The sequence below is a fragment of the Polyodon spathula genome, chromosome 48 (genome assembly GCF_017654505.1).
Source record: "Polyodon spathula isolate WHYD16114869_AA chromosome 48, ASM1765450v1, whole genome shotgun sequence".
NCBI classification, from domain to species: domain Eukaryota; kingdom Metazoa; phylum Chordata; class Actinopteri; order Acipenseriformes; family Polyodontidae; genus Polyodon; species Polyodon spathula.
In genome coordinates this window covers 1,764,898-1,791,770 of record NC_054581.1, presented here as the reverse complement: position 1 = coordinate 1,791,770, position 26,873 = coordinate 1,764,898, and the positions used below count along the sequence as shown (strand labels likewise).

The following is a 26,873-nucleotide window of genomic DNA, read 5'->3' as shown; positions in this document are numbered from 1 at the left end:
AAAGAGATGGAAAGACGGAAGGGAGGGGGAGAGAATTGGAGTAAGAGAGGGAGAAAGAAGAGAAAGATAAATTGAGGGAGAGTAAAAAGGAAAAGAAAATTCAATTGAGTCTTTTTTTTTTATGTGAGAATACCTAAAAAGCCCCTCCTTCTCGTATCTCTAACTGCCCCCTCTTTGCTCTTTTCTCCTCGCCTCTTCTCTCCCTTCTCCCCCTCCTCTTTCTTCCCTTCTCCCTTCTCCCTCCCTCTCCTCTCCTCTCACCCAGGTCTCCACTGCAGAGGCAGGTGTGGGTCCTGGGCTGTGGCTTTGCTTGGTGACTCTCCAGAATCTGCTGCACCAGCTGCTCGATGCAGAACTCCGCGGTGCTGCTGCCATTTCCACAGGTCCACTTCACGCCGTGAACTGAAGAGAAGGGACGCCAGCAACACAAGAGAACAGCCTCAGACCCTCTGTGTCTCCACACTGGGCTTGCCAGCCACATCAAAACAGGGTTTGTAACAAGAGTTAATTTATCAAACACCAAAAAAATAAATAAATAAAGAATACACTCTGCAGACTCAAACATCTCGACTCAGAAGTCCAGTAGAGGACATTGGCACCTTTAGAAGTATTGAACGGCAGGTGCTGGTATTAAAAAAATCCATTCATTGACGAAGCCAAGTGAATTTTCCTCTCATCCAGGGCACTGATATTTTTACTGCTGCACTGAGGCTGTAAACTATATTTATAATATATAACTATATCCCCAATATATAACTATATCTGTCATATATAACTATATCCCCAATATATAACTATATCTGTCATATATAACTATATCTGTAATATACAACTATATTTTCATCATCAGTTTATAGCCTCGCTTTGCACGATTACACTCTGCTGTGCTTTTACTACGGGAACCTTTTATAAGAGTTAGTTTGCCCTGTTTTTTAATATGCTTTACCAGACCTCTCTGTGCTTTACAATGCTTCCCTATGCTTTACCAGACCTCTCTGTGCTCACAATGCTTCCCTATGCTTTACCAGACCTCTCTGTGCTTTACAATGCTTCCCTGTGCTTTACCAGACCTCTCTGTGCTTTACAATGCTTCCCTGTGCTTTACCAGACCTCTCTGTGCTTTACAATGCTTCCCTATGCTTTACCAGACCTCTCTGTGCTTTACAATGCTTCCCTATGCTTTACCAGACCTCTCTGTGCTTTACAATGCTTCCCTATGCTTTACCAGACCTCTCTGTGCTCACAATGCTTCCCTTTGCTTTAACACACCTCTCTGTGCTTTACCATGCTTTCACTGTGCTTTACTATACTTTGTTATGCTTTTACTGTGGAAGATTTTTAAAAGGGGTGCCACTGCCTGCCTGCCTGCCTCGCTGTCTGTCTGTCTGTCTGTCTGGCTGCACTCACACATGGGTCTGAGCTGGGAGATGAGTTCCTCTTTGGACCATTTGAGCCACTCCCTGCGGTCACTGTTGCTGGAGGAGAGGATGGGTCTGCAGACTTTGCCACAGTCCTCGCTGGCCGGCACGTTCAGGTAGTGCACCAGCACAATGTCAGGGTTCTGCCAGGGAAGAAACAGGGGGGACTTAGAGAGGGGCCCCTCACAATCGGGACAGCACAGGGGCGCCTCATGTTAGGGAGAGCCAGCTAATTCAATACAGTCTAGTATAGAGAACTCAGTGCTGTACTGGGGATCTGAGAGCCAGCTAATTCAATACAGTCTAGTGTAGAGAACTCAGTGCTGTACTGGGGATCTGAGAGCAGCTAATTCAATACAGTCTAGTGTAGAGAACTCAGTGCTGTACTGGGGATCTGAGAGCAGCTAATTCAATACAGTCTAGTGTAGAGAACTCAGTGCTGTACTGGGGATCTGAGAGCCAGCTAATTCAATACAGTCTAGTGTAGAGAACTCAGTGCTGTACTGGGGATCTGAGAGCAGCTAATTCAATACAGTCTAGTGTAGAGAACTCAGTGCTGTACTGGGGATCTGAGAGCAGCTAATTCAATACAGTCTAGTGTAGAGAACTCAGTGCTGTACTGGGGATCTGAGAGCAGCTAATTCAATACAGTCTAGTGTAGAGAACTCAGTGCTGTACTGGGGATCTGAGAGCAGCTAATTCAATACAGTCTAGTGTAGAGAACTCAGTGCTGTACTGGGGATCTGAGAGCAGCTAATTCAATACAGTCTAGTGTAGAGAACTCAGTGCTGTACTGGGGATCTGAGAGCAGCTAATTCAATACAGTCTAGTGTAGAGAACTCAGTGCTGTACTGGGGATCTGAGAGCAGCTAATTCAATACAGTCTAGTGTAGAGAACTCAGTGCTGTACTGGGGATCTGAGAGCAGCTAATTCAATACAGTCTAGTGTAGAGAACTCAGTGCTGTACTGGGGATCTGAGAGCAGCTAATTCAATACAGTCTAGTGTAGAGAACTCAGTGCTGTACTGGGGATCTGAGAGCAGCTAATTCAATACAGTCTAGTGTAGAGAACTCAGTGCTGTACTGGGGATCTGAGAGCAGCTAATTCAATACAGTCTAGTGTAGAGAACTCAGTGCTGTACTGGGGATCTGAGAGCAGCTAATTCAATACAGTCTAGTATAGAGAACTCAGTGCTGTACTGCTAATTCTTATTGCCAATAGCGATGGCAATAAGGCTCCCATTGCATGGCAATTCGATCCATACCTGGTTTCACTATGAGTTTAATAAGACACACCTGAGCTTGTTACCTGTACATTGTGGCTAATCAAACTCACAGTGAAACCTGGAATGGACGAAACTGCTATGCAACAGGAGTCTGATTTCCATCTCAGTACAACCACACTTCATTAATAATATTATTAATATTATTATTATATTATTATTATTATTATTATTATTATTATTATTATTATTATTATTAATTAGTCATTTAACAGACGCTTTTATCCAAAGCGACTTACAGAGACTAGGGGGGGTGAACTCTGCATCATCAACACCTGCTGCTGCTGCAGAGTCTCTTCCAATAGGACCTCGCTTGTTTGGCGTCTCGTCCGAAGGACGGAGCACAAGAAGGTTCAGTGACTCGCTCAGGGTCCCACACACAGGGAATCAGCGGCTGAGCCGGGATTTGAACCTCCTGGTATCAAGACCCCCTTTCTTTAATCACCGGACCCCCAACATGAAACAGACGGAGGGGCTCACTCACCTGCAGCAGCCAGTAGCACCTCCTGTGGAATGTTGGGACGATGGACGAATGGACGTAGCAGCCATAGAGACACTGTGGACACAAGCAGGGAGGGCGTGAGCAGGGAGCCAGTCTAGCAGACTCCGCGTGTCTACGGTCTGCGTCGCTCGTTACCTGTGTACTGAACTGCTACACTAGCTCCACTCAGGGATCTGTTACTTTTGTCTTTGCGTCACACTGAATCGAAGAGCCGCTTATTCTCCATGGCTAGTGCAGGCTGAAACTAAAAGGAACACAAAGCCGCTTTCTCAGGGACAGTGGCTTGAAATCTGGTTCCAGGAGACCACCGGGAGAACGACACCTGTTTTGCAATTAACTAGAATTTTAGGATTGAAACATACATTTAAAAAAAAAAAAAAAAAAAAACTATATGAACATAACTTAGATCTTTTACTTAACATCCTGCAATCAAAGACACTACAAAATGATATCGCAAAAAGAGAGTCAATACCGGAAGCCATAATAGCAGTACAGTAGTATTTCATGTTTTATTTCCAAATGTCACATTTTCTGTTAAGTATAGGGGAAAAACTACAAAGCGTTCTGGAATGCAACATTTTAACAAGGGAACATTATTCAACAGCTTTCATTCGACTTTATGAAGCAAAATGTGTTAATTCTACAGGGTGAGGCAAAACCTTTAATAACACACTATGACATTCCATCATTAAAAAAAAAAAAAACTGTAAAATTAAAAAGAAAAAGGAACGGGTTCTTCTCTGCTGCCTCTTGAACAACTCGACTCGGCTCTCTGGCTCCACTTTTTGCTCATTCACATCTTTATTAAGTGATATTAAAAAATATCTGGAACAGAAAAGGTTTCTGCAGTGCAGTGACCCCGGGGAGCCACGCAGGGGGCGCCACTCACCTCCATGCCCTGCACTTTCAGCTTCATGTGATCCTCTCTGGTCGTCTTCCCGTCTTTCCTCTTCTTCCAGCAGTAACCGTCCTTGCGGTACTTCACCTTCTTTCTGTTGTACATGATGATTGAACCATTCTGGGGTCTGACAGGAAGCAGAGACACACAGCTTGGTGAACTGCACATAAAACGCACGCCAGCCCTGCTGCTGCACTCAGTCCTGGGGTTCAGAGCTCCCCTCAATGAAGTCTGCTATTATTATTAATATTGCAATGATCAGGAGCCGGGAGTTTGAGCAGGGTTAGAAACTCACACTAGCCCTGCTGCTGCTCCTGCTGCACCCAGTCCTGGGGTTCAGAGCTCCCCTCAATGAAGTCTGCTATTATTATAAATATTGCAATGATCAGGAGCCAGGAGTTTCAGCAGGGTTAGAAACTCACACTAGCCCTGTTGCACGCAGTCTTTAAACTCACAGCAAAACCAGGAATGGATCAAACTGCTATGCAACGGGAGCCTTATTTCCATCCCTGAATCATTTTGTGAGGTCAATATTCAGACCACTGAAAGCAGGCAGCAATGACCTAGCGCTAATGAGGGAATGGTTTTATTTTACTGTTAAATGTTACCTTGTTTTGAGGGAGCAAGACAGCCACTCTTCATGCTTATCAAACGTGATTAAGTACGAAGCAATCTCCTGGAAACAATAGCAAGAGACGAATCAGTCACCTGCTGGAGGTTACAGAGAAACACACACGTGTTTGCACTCCTGTATTTGTGGGCAGGGATGAAACGATAGGAATAGTCGACAGCCCACTCTTTGACGATACACCACAATAGCAGCGGTTATTTTTCAATTACTTTGTTAAACGAATAAAGAGAAAAAATAACGTGTTTTTTTTTTTGGTTTTTTTCTCTGTGGGATATGGTTTGCAACACAAGGAAGTGTAGGGGAATAGTTGCATAGAACCATTCCTGTACCTGTTTGTTGCTACTCTGTACTACCATTATTCACTGAGTTATATGCTTTAAAGCAATTTGAGTTCATGAAATGCATTAAACTGCAGGTCACTGAAAACCAAACTGTGGATGGTGTGACAACTGAGCTGGCTCCAGCTTATCTGTTGATCTTTATTGTGTTACCTCGTAAGTACCTGTCCCCCCTGTTGTTGCTGCCCCAACAGAGCTGACTCCAGCTTATTGGTTGAAAGGGAAACTACCCTGTCTCTCTGTAAAGGTATAATAACTGTATGCTAACTCTGTATGGCAGAACACTGCTGGGCTTCCTGATGTGCTGAGCTGTTCTCGTTTGCGCAAACTAATAAAGCTTTATATCTCTGAACACCTGGTGCAGTTGGCTCTTTAAAGTTGCAGACCTGAAAAGTTCCACGACATAAGCCACAGACTTTATAAAAGAGCAAGTTTCTAGCAAGAATGAAAAAACGTACAAGCACACAGGAGAAAAAAAAAAATAACCTTAACGAAATGGTTCTTACATTACCATCTAAACTTTATTTAAGTCTGTCAAAATGGGACTGCAAGCTTGTTTCAACCTGCTTAATTTACACATTTTATTGATGTATTTAAATGTACTTAGAGACAGTACATAATTACAAAATATGAAGCATCTGTATTTCTTTCAATACATTTCAAGTACTTGCTTTACACACGTACTGCTAGCTATTCTCAATTCCTCGAATAGTCTGCAAATAAACACATTATTTTGTACTATAGAACCTGCAAGGATGGAATAGAACAGTATGGGCGTGATGTTCTTCATGCATATTCCTTTTTTGTTGTTATTTCATTTATAATTTAAGAAAACTCATTTCAATGCCGTTATCAACTTTACCCGAGGTAGCCTGTCTTTCTTTTAATGAACGTATTAAAATTATACTCTGATAATTGAGGGTGGAACAGAGGACAGTACAGGGAAAGCGCCACATTGGAACAAAAAAAAAAAAGGATGTTATTTAAGTGGCCTTGCTTGTTGACAGCTGAGGTTTATTAATTCCACTGGGTGCTAAGTTCGGAAGGGTATGTTTGAAGTTGTTCCTGCTATATATATTTTTTTATAGTGAAAGTACACACTAGGGCTGTCAATTTAGCCTCAGAACAGCAATCCATTAATTGAGCGTGCAAAATATAATCGTTCTGGTAAATGTGGATGACTGTAGCACACATGGCACGTTATTATTTTACTATCATTGCAGTTCAATAAAAGCGTGTGCACAGCAACTGAATGCGAGGGTTCATTACGACTGGTTAGCGTCAAGAGAAAAAGAAAAACAAAACCCAGCATTCGCAAAAAGCCTAGCAGGTTTAACGGACTGCAGAGTGTTACTAAAATACATATTCCAAACAGATTACAGTACTTTGGAATGTAAGCTGCATAGACACGAGTATATCAAAAACGTTTTTTTTTTTTTTTTTTTTTTTTTTTTTGTTTTTTTTTAAATTCAGCAACAGCTGCATCATCACGCATTGCATCTTGTTAATACCATATCACCTAACCATCACTATCTGTGAAACACAATGCGAAACCAGCTTTCAACATCACTTTGGTCTGAAATCAGCTTTTTGGACAAAACATAATAATACTAAATAATAATAATAATAATAATAAATTAATAATAATAATAATAATAATTGATTTACTTAGCACAAATTGCATACCTGCCAATAGCTGACCCTTTGTAACAGTTCATTTGCAAACTCCAAAGCAGCGTGAGCTATAGCCTGCCGTCCTGCTCTGGGTACAGGTGTCGTGGTTTTTATGTTTCTCCGATTATCGAATCATTAAAAAATGTTAACGACTATCACGAATCACGATACAACGTACTATCGAAAAACCGTTTCATCCCTATTTCTGGGGACTTCTCACTAAACTTTTATTACCTATTCCTAACTCCAGTCAGACAAAACAGGGTGAAAGTCGACAACAAACTAAATACTTTGGCCCTTTTATATATATTTTTTGAAGGTATATTTAGTTCTTAAAAAGCTGTTTTACAAAGTGGGGACGTCGTTTTTACAGGAGCTGCTGTCTTTGTGGGGGCACTTTCTAAATATTGATAGTAACACGTGCCCACTCAATCAATCAAATCAATCTTTATTGTGCGCTACACATGAGTGCGCGCTAGACTGGTGTATAGGAGTGCGCGCTCACCTCGTTCGTGTTCCACCTCAGCCTCTCCCTGGGAAGCGCGGTGCACTTCGGCACACATTCCAGGAGTTTGTTCGGCAAAAACATCTTTGTGTGGTTATTGTTTTCTAAAAGGGAAGGAAAAAATGCATGCATGCAGGAATGAATATATGAATATATATATATATAGGGTTCAGAGAATTCAGAAACAGCAGACAGCTCTCTATCTAGCCAAGGAAAACCAGGACCCAAAAGGACACTCTTCAATCGCTAGACATAATTCACAGAAGAAGAAAAGTAATTGAGAAACTGAAAACTCACTATTTCACGTCTTCTTCAGATAAAACGGCTAGGTAGCTTAATAGATAGATAGATAGATAGATAGATAATAGATAGATAGATAGATAGATAGACAGATAGATAGATAGACAGATAGATAGACAGACAGATAGACAGATAGATAGACAGATAGATAGAGAGAGACAGATAGAGAGATAGATAGATAGATAGATAGATAGATAGACAGATAGATAGACAGACAGATAGATAGATAGACAGATAGATAGACAGAGACAGAGAGAGAGAGAGATAGATAGATAGACAGATAGATAGATAGACAGAGACAGAGAGAGAGAGATAGATAGATAGACAGATAGATAGATAAAGACAGATAGATAGATAGATAGATAGATAGACAGATAGACAGAGACAGAGAGAGAGAGAGAGAGAGAGAGAGAGAGAGATAGATAGATAGATAGACAGATAGACAGAGACAGAGAGAGAGAGATAGATAGACAGATAGATAGATAGAGACAGAGAGAGAGGGAGAGAGGCTGACAGTTATACAGCTGTCACATGATTTGAATGGAGTGAAGCAGGCTGTTTAGTCAACATGGGAGCAACAAAACCAAGTGCACCCAGAAAGACAGGATGGGGGAGACACACAAAAAAGCAACTGAAAGTTCGCTGGACACCAGTGTGCTTGGAGCTTGAATCTCTTACCGGAGAGCTCAGTGGAGGCCTCTTTGTTGTTCATGTTGAACCCCTGGAGAGACCCCACCCCCACCCCACCTCCGTCCGCCCCGCGCCTGTCCCAATCACAGGCTCAGGGAATCCTTCAGATCTCCCTCTGCACTGCGACCCAGCCCAGCGCTGACACTGGAGAGACAGAGACAGCGACAGCATGAAATTAATACCATGAACAGCACAGAGAGAGAGAGAGAGAGAGAGAGAGAGAGAGAGAGAGAGAGAGAGAGAGAGAGAGAGAGAGAGAGAAAGAGAGAGAGAGACAGAGAGGAGAGAAAGACAGAGACAGCATGAAATTAATACCATGAACAGCACAGAGAGAGAGAGAGAGAGAGAGAGAGAGAGAGAGAGAGAGAGAGAGAGAGAGAGAGAGAGAGAGACACAGAGAGAGAGAGAGAGAGAGAGAGAGGCAGACACAGAGAGAGAGAGACAGACACAGAGAGAGAGAGAGAGAGAGAGAGAGAGACAGAGAGATGGAGAGCATATAAATAAGAGCATATAAAACGCCAGATTAACTGCAATTCATTTAAAAACAAAAAAAATGCACAGGGAGAATTCAAATTCAAATTCAAACAAAATGACCCTTGAGCTGCAAGACCAAGAGGCCCCCCAGGCTGATAGAAATGTATCAATCCTAGCTGTTCCTCCCAGCAGCAGCAGCCTCAGTGCAGAGCAGGTGCATGAAGTTAAACACCCAGCTGAGATTCGCCCTAATAGGGCTAAGAAACTATTTAAAAATAAAGTTCTGAGGGAGTCCCCTGAAACCCTCACAGCAGACTACATTGAAAAGAAGAGGAGGAGAATAAAAAGCAGTTCTATACACAGCACCCCACAGCCCGGCACACTGCCCTGTGCAGGAGCTAGCCAAACATTGGAAAAGGAGGGGTTGGCAAGGGCAGGCAGAGCTTGGTGAAAGAAGAAAATGACGGCGTTGAGAGGACTGGAGGAGGACAACCAGGCCACGAAAACTGAGCTGCGGAGACTGAGAGAGGACCTTAGCAAGACAGCACAAGCCAGCCAGATGAGGAGCCTGCAGAGAGATCTGGAGGGACCGAGAGAGGCACTGCTCAACACCCATCGCCCAACCAGCACCAACACACACACTATATTGATGACCCACTGAACAGGGCCTGCAGCAGAGCCTGGCACTGCTAGAGCAGCACTGTCAGAAATGGGCACTGACAGTAAACCTGGACAAGACCAGAGTTATGGTGTTCCAGAAGAAAGCCAAATATCAGGGAAACAGGTACAGCTTCACCCTGGAGCACAGGACCAGTTACAACTACCTGGGTCTAAAAATCAGTGCATCTGGGAACTTAAACCTGGTTAGAAATGCATTAAGAGATAAAGCATGCACGGCTTTTTATGCAATAAAGAATCAGCTAAACAAAATAAAACCACCAATAACAAATCTGGCAAAAAAATTTCGACAGCATAATAAAACCAATCCTTCTGTATGGTAGTGAAGTCTGGGATCCCCTTATGAACCCTGATTATAAAAAATGGGATCAAAGCCCCATAGAGAATTTCCATCTGGAATTCTCTACACACCTCGTGCAGGTTAACAGGAGTGCAGCTAACAGCGAGTGCAGGGCCGAACTGAGCCGGTTCCCCTTACTCCACTCCATATAGAAACGAGCGCTCAACTACTGGGTCGATCTACAGCAGGCTGATCCGCAGTCCTACCATCACACTGCACTGCGGAGCTGCACACAGCCCCCACAAGAGAATCCCCACAGCAGAATGGTACTGAAGCTCAGCCAACTGAGCCAAATAAACACCTGCGAGCTTCAGAACACAAATTCATCGAAATCTGAAAAACAACTACAAACTACACTGGAATAATGAAACTGAATCAAATAATAAATTACAATGTTATCTGGCCCTAAAAAAAGAATTTGCCCTGGCAGAACATCTGGTCAGGGTCAAAAACACAAAACACAGACAGATCCTGATCAAGTACAGACTCGGTGACCACAGCACAAAACAACCAAAAAAAAAAAACCTGGATTGCCAGATTGCTGTCACTGTGATCTGGGAGAGGTCGAGACAGAACTTCCCGAGGTCCTGCCCAAAATACACAGAGATACGGGAGAGATATAACCCCCAATTTAAAAACCAAATGGCAGATTTCAACCTCCTCTCCAATTCAAGTAAAATCCCCATTCTTCTGTGTCTGCCTGCCACAACCCGAGGGGCAGTGTGTAGACACCCTGCATACACGAGCACAGGTTACTTCTGATGAGGAAGGAGGGGGAAAGGAAAGAGGGAGGGAGGGAGTTATACTGTTCAAAGGGAAGGGGACAACGGTTTTTGTGTTTGTTATGTTCTGTAATTTTATTTCTGTTTTATATTATAAAAGCTTTGGCAATACCTGAGCACTCCTGTCATTTTTTGAATTTGAGAGACAACTTTTTGCGCACCAGCGCCCCCCTGTGGTCTGGCCGGGCGCCTGGGGGCTTGCCTGTAAGCTGCCCAGAGCTGTCCTCCGACGCTGTAGCTCTGAGGCGGCTGCACGGCGAGACTGCAGCGTGGAAAGAAGCGCTTCGGAGGACAGTCAACAGTCAGCGCAGGGGGTGGTAGCAGTGAGCCGAGCCTAAAACTAACTGGATATCCTAAATTGGGAGAAAATACAAAAAATAACTGCCAACTACTAAATTTAAAAAAAAGAAAAAATAGGGAATCTGATATCAATGCTAAACCTGATTAAGTCTTAAAAAAAGAAACAACATGCAACAAAAATTATATATATATTTTTTAAATTTATTTCCTTGAAATAAATTTTTGTCTTTTATTTAAACACACATTCGAAGCAGGAGGTCTGTCGTCTTTCCGAAGAACGTAAAAGCTAACCGGGGTATCTTTTATTGTTCATTTTTTCCACAAAATAACATCGATATGTGATCCGTTCACCTGCTGGCGTACAACAAATTAACCGACAAACGCCAGTCAATGTGGCGCCAGCAAATAATTTAATTTTATTATTATTATTAATTTTAGGGAACGACAACACACCACACTCAAACACACAACAAGCCAATAACTCGATTCTCATTGGCATAGTTATTTTCTTTTATGCCTGTTTATCTTCCTACCTACTTCCCTCCATCACCAGCCGTTTCATCTTTCTTTCTTTCTTTCTTTCCAAGGCTGTTTCACAGTAGCTGCTGCGCTGGACGATGTAGTGTCTCTAGTTTCTCTCTCTGAGCCCGTTAGCTGTATTGGTAATAAGAAGCCATTCACGTAGCCCTGTTTCCTGTCACCGATCCCACTCAGCTAGTGTTTCCCGAGCCCCCCCTTGCATCAGGATCCTCTCTGCATTAATATTGCATGCGGCTCTCTGCGCTGGTTAGCACCCAGCTCCCTCCAGGATACCAGACACCCTACAGTGTGCCTAGCATCTCTCAGAGGCCAAACGCTGCTCTGCTTGACTCAGTTTAGTTTCAATAACACTGATGAAGCACCAGAGCCCAAACGCTGCTCTGCTTGACTCAGTTTAGTTTCAATAACACTGATGAAGGCACTAGAGCCCAAACGCTGCTCTGCTTGACTCAGTTTAGTTTCAATAACACTGATGAAGGCACTAGAGCCCAAACGCTGCTCTGCTTGACTCAGTTTAGTTTCAATAACACTGATGAAGGCACTAGAGCCCAAACGCTGCTCTGCTTGACTCAGTTTAGTTTCAATAACACTGATGAAGGCACTAGAGCCCAAACGCTGGTCTGCTTGACTCAGTTTCTTATACTTTAACAACACTGATGAAGACACCACCCCAAATCTACTTGACTTTCACTGACTCACACTACTGAAGAGGCGCTAACGCTCACACACACGCACGCACGCACACACAGAGACACACACACACACTTACACAAACACACACACATACACAGACACGCACGCACACACACACACACACGTCCGATGTTTCGTATTTCAAAGACGTCAGTTGCAGGCGAGCGCCATTCAAATCTGCAACAGGCTTCATGAAAGAATAATTGTCTGGAGTCATCTTGAAACCCTGCCTGCCTCTGTTCACTTCGTACAGACGTATTCAGTTTAAACTGGGTATGTGAGATGGGTTAATTTCCTAAATGGTTCGGCTCTAGGGTTACACACTCTTAGACTTGACGGCTGATCCCTAGACCCAGATCAGAACTACCCTTGAAAACTTCATTTACCAAGTATGATTAATCACATGTCAGAAATCAACCAATCACGGCAAAGTCTCAGGACCTCTTGTCCGGAGTGTACAAAACACGGCACTAGATTCCAGCGGTTCCAAAACCAGGAATGGATCAGACCCCTATACAACTGGAGCCTGATTTTTTTATCCCTGAAACTGTTACCGTCCGTATTAAAACGCCATTTCGCATAATGGGGTTTGGGTGGCCTGTTGCAGCGCCCTTTAGGATCACAAGTTTTCCTTCCAGAGCAGTAACTCGGTTTTGATTTCTTTATTTGGCAGACGCCTTTATTCGAGACGACTTGAAGGTGCTACAGGGCAGTGCAGGGTTACAATGTAAGATTCATATTGAAATACACATAATAACACGACAAGAACTCAAAATGATATAGGATGAAACAATCTGAGCAGCAGGCACGTTAAATAAACACACAGCCTCTGTAGACTGAGGGCTCCGAACACTGGTTCCCATGGAGACAGCATGAGAACTCTAGACAGTCTGTGAGTCTTTAGAGCTCTCTCTCTGTAACTCTGAAATGGCTGGGGCTGTTGTTATAATGTTTATTCAGACTGCCCAATTATTTTACCCCTGGCTTTTCTCTCCAATTTCGGATGTCCAATTACTTTAAAACTGGCAAGTCTGACCATTTTTTTTTTCATTTCCAAGCATAAGCGACTCCTCTTTGGTGCAAATCCAGTCACGCTGTGCAGAACGACCGCGAGAAAGCGTTCCCCCGCGTCAAACACTATTTTTCATTCTAGCTTCAGCAAAGACGAGTCAGTCGCTCTCTCATCAGCGTGTCGCGATCTCATTTGCACGCCCCGCTTGGACGATTTTTTAAAAGCCCATTTAGTCGCAGAAATTAATGCAATCAATTTTGCTACGAACGCATTTCTCAGGGTGCGACTGAGACGCACGAATGCCTGAACGGGGAACAATCGAATTCTTAAAGTTCTTATATTCACCGCCTGTGAAGCAAGCTCTCCCAGTCCGATCACAGAGAAACTCTGCCTCAGAGACACCTCACACGGGAGCAGTAAGCTGCACAGTAAACACATCCCACTGACATGCATTAAACAGCCACAACCAGCAGCGCCTTGATCTGCAGCTAAATCCACAGAACACATTTTCTTGCATTCTTTCTTTTAAATTAGAGGAACTGATCGACAGACAATCAACTGTTTAATTAGCTACAGTGTTTTGGCTTCCGCCGTCTTCAGCACAGATGGAATCAAGTTTAAAGATAAATAAAAAAATATATATTATTATTATTATTAGCCATGCTTAGTTACCTTGGTTGATAACTGAAGAGGAAAGCCACACCACTAGACTTCTGTATCAAATTTATTTATTTATTTAAAGCAAGAGCAGCATTTTGGACAAAGAGAAAGCCAAGGAAAAGAGACAGCGGTCCTGTCTGCAGAGCTCTGAATGTGGAGCCTCTCTCTCTCTCTCTCTCTCTCTCTCCTGTTGCTTGGTTACTAGAACGTCTTGAATCTTGCTCAAGCCTCTTCCTCGCCTTCACCAGGTAGTGAGGGCAACAGATAAAATTAAAGCCCCTCCTCATTATTGACTGTGGCATGAACAGAATGACGTACTGCAGTGTAAACAGGGTGGATCATCATGCTGTTTTGTACTCCACTGAAATGCTGATATTACTGAACTGCCCCCCCCCGATGGCTGAACGGTGCGTCACGCGCGCGTGCGCGTCTCTGTCACTGACGCAGTTCCTGCGCCACGCTTGGACAGCGCTGCATGGACTATGAACCACTCTGTATAAGAACAGCAAGAGGCAATGCTGACAAAAAAAAAAAAAAAAAGAAACTTTCACAATAGAAATCAGAGGACCACAGCCGATCTTCTGATCTGACTGGGTCCCAGAATGCAACAGGAAGCGTCTGTTCAAGCCGAAAAAAAAGAAACACTCCAGATTTGTAAGCAGGTGCAGGTGTTGCTAGGCAACTGTAGCAATTCTCCAGAGAGCGAAAAACAGTCACAAACACACATACATAGGTAGCAATTCTCCAGAGAGAAAAACAGTCACAAACACACACACACACACACACACATACTGACAGCAAACAGACACAGACACACAGACAGAGACACACTCCCGTTCACATTGCGGTTTAGGCCGGTCAAGGGCCAGGTGAAATTTAGACCAGCTTTTCGATGCAGCCTAAACGATGCAGAAATGAACCCTTAGCGGTCCATTTATTCAGCGCTTGTCAGGTCCAATTTATTTTCACACGCGCTGTTTTAAAAAAAAAATTTCCCCAGAGTAAAACAGGTTTAAAAGGCAATGAATCGCAAAAGGACACACACACTGTCAGACAGACAGACAGACACACACACACATATACAGAGAGACAGACACACGCTGACAGACACACATACAGACTGACAGACAGACAGAAAGAGACACACACACGCCACGAAATTTGATTTTGGTTCAAGCTATGAAGAAGCAGAAAGCTTCTGTTGTGTTTTGTGAGGTTTTTTTTTTTGTTGTCGTCTTTTCTTCATCTTTCTGTTTTTTCAACGGGTTGACTCTGGAGTCCAGTCTGACTCTCTTGAAGTCTCCCATTCAAAGCTTTGAATGGGTTTTTACAGCTATCAAATAAAGACTAGTCAAAGAGTATTCCGACACATTCTCTGCGAGCGATACTCAATCACTCCCCTGCAAAATGAGAAATTCCTTCTTGAACACAGCGTGCGGGTTTGTTTTGGTTTTTTCCCCATCCCAGCTGTGTGGTTTGGATCAGCCCCAGCTCCAGACGCACAATTCCCTTTTAAGGACTCAACACCAGGGCTGGTTCACAGGCCCCAGATTTCACTTGCAAATCTCAGAGGAGCTCGGATCTCTCTCTCTCCGGCATGGAAGCCAGCTTGTTCTCACGAGCACCTGCAAAGAGAACAGCCACAGCTGCCCTGTTTGCAAACGCAGCCCAATCGCAGGCCAGCTGCTATCTTTTACCAGATTCTCAAAGCTTTAAAACAAAATTTTAAAAAAACAGTCCTGTGTTTCAGAACAATTCAGCTGCGTCACCCTATAGAATTAACTCATTTTGCTTCATAAAGTCGAATAAAACTTGCTGGGTAATGTTCCCTTAACATATTGAATTGCACACCTCTGTAGCTTTCCATACACTTCACAAATAAAATGACAAACAATTGCAGAATGTGGCATTTTGAAATCTCACATGAAAAACTACTGTATTACTGTTATGGCTTTTATTTTTTTTTTGCAATATCATTTTGTAGTTTCCTTGATTGCAAAAACATCTAAATTATATTCACATTGTTTTTCTAGGAGATGCAAAACTTTTGTCCACAGCTGTACACTACTTCTGTTTATCAGAAGCCAGGGTGTGTGATGTTAACAAAACTATAATTTAAATGGCGGGGGTTATTTTGTTAACAATTACAGAGCATGTCTTCATGCCAACTACAGAACCAGGAATGGAAATAAGACTCCTATTGCATAGCACTTTCACCCATTTCAGGTTTTACTACCAGCTTGACCAGCACACAGGTAACAAGCTCAGGTGCGTTTTATCAGACTTGTAGTAAAACCAGGCGTGGATAACACTACTACGCAACAGGAGTGTTATTTCAATCCCTGTACAGGTTAGTCTATGTTTAAGATCTCTTTTGATGTACTACAATGAACGATGCTGTGCTTGTAGCCTTGTAATATTTTACTAAACTCTATTACAGAACTAGAGACCTCGTTACATGCATTAGCACTACTTAAATTCAAGCTGCAGTACGCTTTCTTACATGGCTTGAAATAAAAACACAGTCAAACCTGGGATTCAGAACAATTAAAGTGTACTACTTCAGTATACTTCAAAATCAGCTGCACAGACTACTCCTTTCGTAAACCTGCAGACAGGGACAGGAATAAGACTCCTGTTGCACAGCAGCGTCACCTGTTCCAGGTTTTGCTACCAGCTTGATCAGCCCCAGTGTGTCTCAGTAACAAGCTCAGGTGTGTCTGATTATTAAACTCCTAGAGAAACCAGGGACGGATCAAAGTGCTGTGCAGCGGGAGTGGATGACAGCGATCACCACAAACCCCGAGCAGCTGTTTCTTCACTCGGAACGGCAGACCAGCCCAATCGACACCAGCGACCCTCACCACACGTGGACAGCCTGATCTCCGGTCCTCCGGGGAGCCTGATCTCGGACGAACGACTTGCGAGCAGAGTCGAAGTCTTCAGAGAGGAGCTCTCTCCCAGTTTTGGTGCGTGATGCTCCCACCGTCGCTCGCTTTAAATCAACTCTCAAGACCTGCCTGTTCTCTCTTGCTCTCCGTGCTCTTTAAGCCTGATCTCTGCGATTAGCTGCCTTGTTGCTGCTACCATGTACTCTGCTCTTTCCACTGTATTTAATGCACTATTTCATGTATTCTGCTGCTATCATGTATTCTGCTCTTCCCACTGTATTTAATGCACTATTTCATGTATTCTGCTGCTATCCTGTATTCTGCTCTTTCCACTGTATTTAATGCACTATTTCATGTATTCTGCTGCTATCCTGTATTCTGCTCTTTCCACTGTATTTAATGCACTATTTCATGTATTATGCTGTGTGCTGGTGGTCCACTATGAAAGGCGCTATATAAAATAAAGACTGCTTAATTGAATCGCTTGCTGCTTCAAACAGGGCACCAAGAAATTAATTATTATTTTTTTTATATTGAGGCTGGCAAATCAAAAGCCGATGTGGCTCTGAGGAGCAGAGAGGCTGGGGCTGAGCAGTTCGGACACAGCGACCACAGGATTTAACACAGAGTTTCACTGAGGACAGTGAAATGGCTCACCGATAAACGCACGTTGCATCTTACCAACACATCGCACAAGCGGGCCGTCTGGACCAGCACACAGTATGGAGTCACCCCTGCCTATGACTGGAATGGAAGGAGGACCAGAGCTCAGGGTGCCCGGTGCTTGGGAGTCTCCAGAGAAACTCCCCAACGAGTTTATAGTTCTCTACTTCAGAATTACTCATTTATATTTAGGATCTGGGACAGGCCGGTAGGGTTATGTAATTACCCAGGCACCAGCTGCATTCTTAATAAAAGGTATATCCAGGTAGGCACGATGAACCAGGGGAGTAAATTAACCAAGCACTTGAGTCTGGTACAAAAACACCTATCTAATTTCTGAACCAGGATACACTGGGCAGCTCATCAAAACAAAAAAACTATAATAATAATAATAATGTTTCTGGCATTTTATAAGCAGCTGTCTATGAATAATAATAATAATAATAATAATAATAATAATAATAATAATAATAATATCGCTTCTGGCATTGTGTAAGAGGCTGTATCTTCTTGCTTTGATTTGAGAACGCAGTATTGGACAGTTGCAGTAGTTATATCACTAAAGAAATGCCGGTTTTCATGTTTACAATAGAAAACTAAGACGCTCGCTACCACCGCCAAAACACGTGTAGCAGTTGTTGTTGATGGCAAAAAATCTCCAAACAAACAAACAAACAAACAAACAAAAATTAGAAACAAGACACAAACCGCCTGGTCGTGCTATTCTTCAGAACTGTGTATGAATCAAATAAACATTAGCAATAAACATTAGCAAGGTTAACCAGTTTCAAACCGACAGCTTCTGTAAATAAATAAACGAACTAGACACCGCGTATCTCCTTCCTAGACCCTAGTAACGCAAACAGGAAAGCCACCAATATCCAGAAGCCCGCCTGCGTTGCTGTACTGTTGGGCATGCTCATGGCATACAGGCTAAGCGAAGAAGCGTCAATTAATAAAAGCACGTCTTTCAAACTGTGCGAGTCAAACCCCTCTTTCTTTCCCGATTTCGCCGCCCTCCTGCGCGTCTGGAGAGGCGCACAGTAGAGGAGCCGAGAAACCATTTTACAAAACACACAGCAACCCGGGGGCAACACAAAACAAGCGCCGCCTCGCCCCTCCGCAGCCAGCCCCGTTCCTTTACAGTTTCTTACAGCCCCCCTCCGGCGCGGAGGAGACAAAGCGAAGCGCAGGACAGCAGAGCAGTTTCACTCAATTTGACCGTTTCTCTTCGTATTGACAGAAATCAGCAACCTACCTTCCGGCTTCACGACGGCAGCCATTTTCTACGGGACAGTCCCCATTGCGCGTTTGCGCGACGCGTGACGTCAGCGTGTGCGTGGGTGCGGGCCACGCAGCTGGGTTAGGGTTAGGGAGCATGTCATAGTTTTGGACTTTTTCCCGTTGACTCATGCACGAAAGTGGACGTTTTTCAACGGTGTTGGACGCGGTGGTCAACGGTGCATGTGTTTATACGCGAATGTGGACGCGTCTAACTGCCTCTAGAGGGCAGAATACCATCATACTTATGGACGCAGTCCCTAAACATGCCCAAAATTATGATACGCTTATAAAGTGATGGGGGGTGGTCCCTGAAACCACGTGAATGTCCACAAGTGTGATATTGGACCTTAAACAGTCCATAAACATGTCCAAAGCTATGATACACTTATAAAGTGATGGGGGGGGGGGGGGGTCCCTGAAGTCACAAGGACGTCCAAAGTGAGATTTTTTTTTTTTTTTACATTTATGTGGCCTCACCTTGGTTCTTATGGATCCCAAAATTATTATATGATGATATAATCTCTAGAAAGTAATGGGAGAGGTCCCATACGTCATATTTTTGGACGTTATCGCTTTTTTGACCATTATCGGTGAAAAGTTTTGATATGCTTACTTTTGGGTGGCAAACACTTCTTCAGCCCTGAATATTGTATTCCACCCCACCCCACCCCCCCCTATGTTAAGGTACATTTTGTTTGTATTTTGTTTCTATAGTGACATATATAGTTCTTCATCTGAGCAATTGAAAAATAAACCCTATCTCTGGGTGGGGGTCTTCCAGTGTGCCAAATCCAAAGTGTCTGGCTGCAAATTACCTGTCCAGATCAGCACCGCTCAAAGAGGGCATTTATTAGGCTTTTTGTTAATAACTCTAGTTGTGGATGAGCAAGAAGTCTGAATCTTTTTTCCTACTGTTAAGGGGTCAGTATGTATATGGATAAAAGATTTGGAGCTGATTGGAAACCTACTCTGTGTTTTAGGCCATTTAACCCAAACGTCCAACAGTAAGAGATTATTCCCTTACTCCCACTGAACTCAATGCAGACGCGTCCAATTATGTGATGTTTGTCCCTAATCTTTACATGTTAAGTCAACGGCTGAAATTTAATATTTCAAAATGTAATTAAAAATCAACCATAAGGCCTGGCAATCTGATAATAGGGGAGCACTATCTCTGGGCGGGGTTCTTCCAGTGTGCCTCACACACTCTCCCTTGAGCCTGGTCATTCTAGTTAGCTTAGTTCCTCTTGCATCCAACCAGCCCTCCTAGGCCAAGGGGATTCTTTTCTGGAGCCCCCTGTAAAATGCACCATTTAATGCATGGCAATGCCTTAAAAAACAGCACTTTTGGGGCACATCTCTGGAACCACAACACCCACAGACACCATTCAAAGTTTTCTAGACTCAGTATGCCGTATTGAGTATGCATACCGAATTTGGGGTCAATCGGTCCACAAACACATTCTGATGTCCACCAATGCATGTGATATCCACTAAATCTACCATCTCTGTAGGGGGGTAGAATTGCCTAGAGCCTTGAGCCTTGTCATTCTATTTAGCTGAGGTCCAGCAAGCCCACCGACGTCCTCCTAGGCCAGGCCCCCCTGTAGGACGCACTATTTAATGCACGGCTATACCTTAAAAAAAAAGTGCCTTTGGGGCACAACTCTGGAACCACAGCCTAGGAAGACCAAATAACTCTTGATTGTGGATGATCCAGACCCCCCCAAATTACACTCAAGCAGTTCTTCAGCCCTCACTTTTGCCTAGGAGGCACCATCGGTCGTTGGGCAGAATGACTCTAAACTCTAGGGACCGGTCCGGTGCCACGAGGAGATGACACATTTCGAATTTCAGGCATCTGAGCCATTTACTTCTCTTTTAATTGAGTTTTTAAATGTCACTTGTAGGCAATTCATTCTCAGTGGGACCCACATATACACAAAAAAAGTTCTTAATTGACTAGCACCAAGTTTTAGGTGCTGAAACATACTCACCCCAGGACAATGTTTGCTGACCACTGGTTCATTCACAAGGCAAGCAATCCTGTATTGAAGTGGTATTCTTCATTAAAGATTAGGGACAAACATCTCATAATTGGACGCGTTTGCATTGAGTTCAATGGTGGTAAGGGAATAATATCTTAAAACACTAGTGAATTACATTAAAAGTAGTTTTCTTTTTTTTTTTTTAATTAATAACTTAAAAACTACAATAGATATTTTAATTAGTTTTTATCCCATGGGTACTCTGGGACCTTGGCTACATAATTTTATTTTTAAAAATAGTGGAAAATACTTTAAATTAAAATGAAAATTATATAACTGAAAGTGGATGTGAAGCTCCTATCTCTTATATGCGAAAGTGGACTTTTTTCCTTTACAATCCCTGATTAACACAGACTCCCCAGCAAAATTAATATTTCCCGTCTCGAATTGGGAACTCCTTTATTTGTATTCATGTTGCCACTTCAATACAAAGAGGGTCCTCAGCTTGCCCCCTTTTGTAGCTTTCACCCGGCTGGCTGGTTCTCTCCGTGTGAAATGTTTTTGGGCAGATAGCAAGGCAATGCCAGAGACGAGTCAAGAGATTGACGATATTGCTCTCATCAACTTTACTGTTTTCACAAGACCACTGAGTTCCAGTGTAATTCAGTTTTAAAAATGTATCTTTTTTCTGTTTGACTATTTTAATGAAAAACAAAAAAATACAGATTTTGCAGTATACACAATACTATGCAAGCATGTCATAACACTTAAAGCAAAGAAAGTCAATATTGGTGACATCTTAATAAATACAATGAAGCCTTTTCAATATTCTGCTGTCTACTCTCTAACTGAAGACGCATGGCTCCATGAGTTACAGTTTCAATGCGCTATCAGAGACCGGCTGTCTTTTTTTTTTTTTAACACAAACAGACCCAGCACGTTCTCCCAAAACAATGTGCTGTATAAAGATTGCCCAGCCCGCAGCTGTACTGAACAGGGAAAATGCAATTGAAACCTTATTTAAAATCATACAAACACAATTATGTGCTAAAACGCAATTAAAACCAGTGGTGTATTTCAAGTGTCAAACAATAAATAAATGAAGTGTAGGGAAAGCCAGGGCCCTGCTCATTCACTTCAGGGAACAAGTTTGAGTTTTACTCTTCATTGGGGAAACAGAAACCCCAGAATTCCTTGTGGGGTGGCAGAAGGAGAAAGCCCCCTGGCGACACTGGGTCCTCACCTGGAGCTGCGCAGTATTGCTCCTCGGATGCAGGGAACTGGAAAGGAAGACAGGGATGAAACCCAGAGGAGAATACAATCCCGCACACTGGACTTCTCAAACTTTGTATTTTTTATCTGGGAGTAGGGGGAGGTGCTTTTATTATTGATTGATTGATTGATTGATAAAGTGTGTTTTTTTTTATTTTTTTAACGCCCAAAAATTGTGACTTTATGATTATTATTAATATTATTATGTCATTTAGCAGACGCTTTTATCCAAAGCGACTTACAGATACTAGAGGGGTGAACTCTGCATCATCAACAACTGCTGCTACTGCTGCAGAGTCTCTTCCAATAGGACCTCGTTTGTTTAGCGTCTCATCAGAAGGACGGAGCAGTTTCTAGTTTGTTGTTGCATGCATGGCGTTTTGCTTTCGGTATTTCTCAATCCAGCCCCGTCGAGCCCCCCCCCCAGCCCAGTACCTGCTGGTTGCTGTGGATCTGCGTACTGGGACGGAAAGGCATGTCTCTGGGATACAGTGGGAGTGCTGGGAACGCTGGGAGGAAACGGTCGGCAGTGGGGAGGCCCTCCCGCTCTTCCTCTCGCTCCGCTGGCCGGTGTCTCAGGGGGGCCCTGCATCCCTGTACCCCCTCCAGCTCCCCCCGCGGTGAGCTCTCCTCAGGGGGCAGGTGGCTGGACCCCCCCCACTTGTCCTTCTTTAGCCTGTAACAAAAAACCCACGGCAATACCAGACCCCCGGGGCTGTGTTTAAGCACTGTTTTACCTCCATAGTCGCCAGTTGATTTTACCCCATCTCCCAGTTTGAAATGTCCAATTGTAGTTTTACACACTTGCAGGCTCGCCATGCAGCCGCCTCAGAGCTACAGCGTAGCTAAATAAACACTGAATCAAAGGGTTTGGTACCTCCTTATTTGAATGTTCTGGAGGAAAGAATTAAGACCGGCTGTACTTTATGCTCTCGGGGTTCGCACACGTTTTTTGGAAGGACTATCTTCACCCTGTCAGCTCCCAAAAACGTGGAGCTCTTTCTTATACACTGTAGTGTAAAGATACTCTAGTCTTACACAGTGTAGTTGCTTGTATTTGTAATTTCTTTGTGGTCTAACAGGACCCCCTTGTAAATGACGCCTCCTCGGTCCCCATGGGTAAATCTTCTGTACAAATAAATACATTTAAAACATTTTTAAAAAATTTAAACTGATGGCATACAGGTCGATGCTGCCTTGCAGTTTCTTGATGTCCTGGATGTGGCGCAGTACCGCTACCATCCTGCAATCGCTGGGGACGATCTTGCACCCAGCCCCCCGCCTCCTTTTCCCGTAGAGTTCCTTGGGGGAGGGTAGTCTCTCTAGCCCTGCCCCTGCCAGCCCCACGAAGGAATCCCTGTGCACCACAGAGCTGCTTTTCTGAAATAGAGCACACACACACACACACACATACATACAACCTACCTACACAATTATCCAGCGCTCACCTCTGTTCTCACAGATTCGGTTCATTATTTGTTTAGATTAGAACGGCTTATAAGTGGCTGCTTCTAATCAAGTTGAGAATGTGCTTCCTCTTACACTCTCAGCTTGATTAGTGGTAGCCACTGAAACACAGAAACACACACTAAAAGTACAGAACACATTTTTGTTTTTTGTTGTAGTAATGCAACAGTGAATTCTGGGTCCGGTCCATAAAGAAAATTTAGGTTTGCGGCCAGGGTGAAACAATATTAGGGGCAATGTTAACACGGGCAGTGTAAATAGCACTGTTCCCACCGCTGCTGTGTACACAGGGAAGATTGATCATGCTATTTACACAGCAGGGGTGTCCGCTGTGCCCATTTCCACACCAGGCAAACACAGCCGCAGCGGTGCGAACAAACACAGCGTTTTCTGTCACTCACCATCACTGCAGAAGCATCTGTGTAATCTTGCTTGCAGTATGAGCTGAAACAGACAGAAGAGAATAATGCTTTACTGCAGTACTTGTATGTATTGTCGATGACTGGATTTACTGTATAGGGCAGAGATTGATTGTGTGCGAGTACCCTTACAAGAGTTCTCCATAGTAAAAGCAAAGCACAGTGTAATAAAGCACAGTGGTAGCAGGGTGAAGCATTGTAAAGCACAGAGAGGTCTGGTAAAGCATAGGGAAGCATTGTAAAGCACAGAGAGGTCTGGTAAAGCATAAGGAAGCATTGTAAAGCACAGAGAGGTCTGGTAAAGCATAGGGAAGCATTGTAAAGCACAGATAGGTCTGGTAAAGCATAGGGAAGCATTGTAAAGCACAGAGAGGTATAGGGAAGCATTGTAAAGCACAGATAGGTCTAGTAAAGCATAGGGAAGCATTGTAAAGCACCGAGAGGTCTGCTAAAGCATAGGGAAGCATTGTAAAGCACAAAGAGGTCTGCAAAGCATAGGGAAGCATTATAAAACACAGAGAGGTCTGGTAAAGCATAGGGAAGCATGGCTGATTTTTATAAGGGTAATCAGTGTTGGATACTCACACTAGCCTTGCACACAGTATTGGGTTTCAGAACTACCTTTGTTTAGGAGATTTGAAGAAGATGCATCACCTATTATAAATATTAAGCTGAGGGAACATGAAGCCACTTTTTCAGGAGCAGTGGCTTGAAACCTGCTTCCAGGAGACCTAGTTTGAGGCTCCCTGTGTCAAACCCCCGAGTCTCCCCTGGCGTGCCGCGTAGCGTCCTGAAACCTTGTCTCCTGAAACCAAGTTCCAAGCCGCAAAGGGGCTCTGTGTTCCCTTCAGCTTAACTAGAAGTTCAACTCTTGAAGAGGGATTCTGGACCTGGGCTGTTTGTGTATGCGGTCCCAGAACTCCTGGTCGTACCGGACCCTGGCTTTCGAAGTGGGGGGCGGAGCAGGGGTTCGGGGGCTCTCCGTTGGGTCAAACCTTCTTACAATCTTAGACCGCCTACAAAATAAACAACAATGAAGATACCAGCGACCAAGAACCGGACGAGCACCAGTGGGTCACATAAACACACTCTGCTTGTTACATTTTCTTACATTGTTTTATTCTGACTAAAAATACAAAAATGTAACCTACCTACCTCCCTACCTACCTCTCTCTCTCTCTCTCTCTCTTGTTTGTGGTAGGTGTAGGATTGTACAATCTCACAATGCAATATTGTATCGTATTTATTTATTCTGTTACACTTAGCAGCAAAGTTTTTTTTTATTTTTTTTTTAGTTTTTTTAAAGTAGGTAAACTTCTATACAAGTTTTAAACAGATATTCACTTTGCGAAGGGGTAAAAGTCGACGTCATCATCGTCTTTATGCAGGCTATGCCCTTCACCGGCCGCTAGGTGGTGCATTTCCAGATTCCGCCGACAGCAGCAAGCAGAGACACTGGGGAGGGAGGGGGGGGGAAACCGATTAATAACAGCGGGAACAACGATTAATCGATTAGAATCGGTGCTGAAGAAAGAGGCATACTCAGATTGCATTGATTTAGGGAAAGTGAGATGGAGGGGTAATTGTTTTATGGGTTTGTTTTGTGCAGCTACTGGCCGCAGTGGGGTCAGCCAGGGAGTAAACAGTAACATCTAGCATAATTAATATTACACGACATAAAAATGCGTTACAAAATAAAAAAATAAAAAATAAAGTATATTCATATTTATAATACTTACTGCCCGGGCTGGGGGACTATTAGCTTATGTTGAAAATCTACAGTTTCAGTTTTTTTTTTTTTTTTAAATAACCAAATTATAACAGGTCAATTTACTTTTTACTTTAAAAACACACAGTAAGAAAATACACCGTGTTTTGTGTTTGATGTTAATTACGACCGTTTTGGTTACTTTTCCACCCCTTATTTCCCGCCATGGCTCACCGGTTCTCACCCTCAAGTCTTCTCTCTCTCGGTTCGGTTCGGTTCGGTTCCCTACAACCCTGTTACTCGTTGCAAAACCAGGAGAGGATTAGTGGGGTCAAAAAATAAATAAATAAAACTTAAGTCTTTCAAAAATTTAAATGACCGCAGATACACTTAGTCCCCGACCGGGATAAACGGTCGCCTGTCATTAAATCCAACCGCCTCTTTTTTGGCGCGCCCTAGGCAACCACACAGAGGTGTGAAGTATAAAAAAAACCCGCCAAGTCCGATTTTGAAAGTTAAAACCGCGCTTTTAGAAATCCGATATCCGTGCAAATCCGTGCGCTTTCCTCCGAACCGGGCCGGTCCAGGCCGCGCTGTTACCAAAGCAACCGAGCCCTGGAAGCGAGGAAGAAGCGCGTTAATAATCCACCAGTCTGCGGCTGCGCCGATAGGGGGCGCTGTTCGCAACCGGCGTTACCGCACCCAGCCTGCGGGCAGGCGATCGGGACTGCCAGCCACTCCCGCTGCGAGTCCGGTGCAGCTGTGAGCCCCGCTCCCGGCTCTCTGTGTGTTAAACTCGCAGGTGTATCCTGTAGGCAAGGGAGTGTGCGAAGGAGAGGAAGCACCGCACTTCCTCCAACAGTGCCGAGTTTACACGCTCCCTTACAGATTTATTTTGTTAAAAAAAATGCCCTTGAAGTTGTTTAAAAACTTGACTAAACCTGATTATTATTATTATTATTATTATTATTATTATTATTATTATTATTATTATTCGTCATATTTATTGATTTATGTATTAATTTGGCAGACGCCAATATTTATATCCGTGTAACAAATTTTTGTCGTGAACATGTACGGTGCTAGTTATATATATATATATATATATATATATTATATATTATATATATATATATATATTCTGAAACACAGTCAGTTTTGTTTTTTCAAAAACACGAGTAAATAAAAAATGTGCCCTTTGTTACAACGGGAAAATTTTCCACCAGGGGTGGATAAAGGGTCACGTTTAAGACGGAAAATAAACTTTTCCAAAAAAAAAAAAAAAAAAAAAAAAAAAAAAAACTCCCGAACTCTCGTCCGGTGCCTGGTCCGGGTTGACGTCACGCGGGAGATGGAAACCGGCTCGCGCAGGCAGGGAGGGAGAGCGAGAGCGAGCGCGAGCGACCGGCCGCACAAAGACAAACTTCGCCCTAAGTTTTTTTTTTTTTTTTTTTTTTTTTTTT

At 43.4% G+C, this 26,873-nt stretch overlaps 1 protein-coding gene across 1 annotated transcript in view; it reads right to left on the bottom strand.

Annotated features, from left to right (window-relative positions):
* Positions 1-8,307, bottom strand: part of LOC121306484 (calmodulin-binding transcription activator 2-like) — a 43,113-nt gene extending 34,806 nt beyond the window's left edge. Inside the window, exons 1-7 of the mRNA XM_041238204.1 lie at positions 8,228-8,307; positions 7,250-7,353; positions 4,710-4,777; positions 4,093-4,228; positions 3,186-3,257; positions 1,408-1,561; positions 262-402 (exon numbers count right to left, since the gene is read on the bottom strand). Of these exons, the coding sequence (XP_041094138.1) occupies positions 262-402; positions 1,408-1,561; positions 3,186-3,257; positions 4,093-4,228; positions 4,710-4,777; positions 7,250-7,353; positions 8,228-8,261 (709 nt within the window). The 5' untranslated portion in view covers positions 8,262-8,307. The remainder of the gene's footprint in view (positions 1-261; positions 403-1,407; positions 1,562-3,185; positions 3,258-4,092; positions 4,229-4,709; positions 4,778-7,249; positions 7,354-8,227) is intronic.
* Between the last annotated feature and the right edge of the window lie 18,566 nt (positions 8,308-26,873).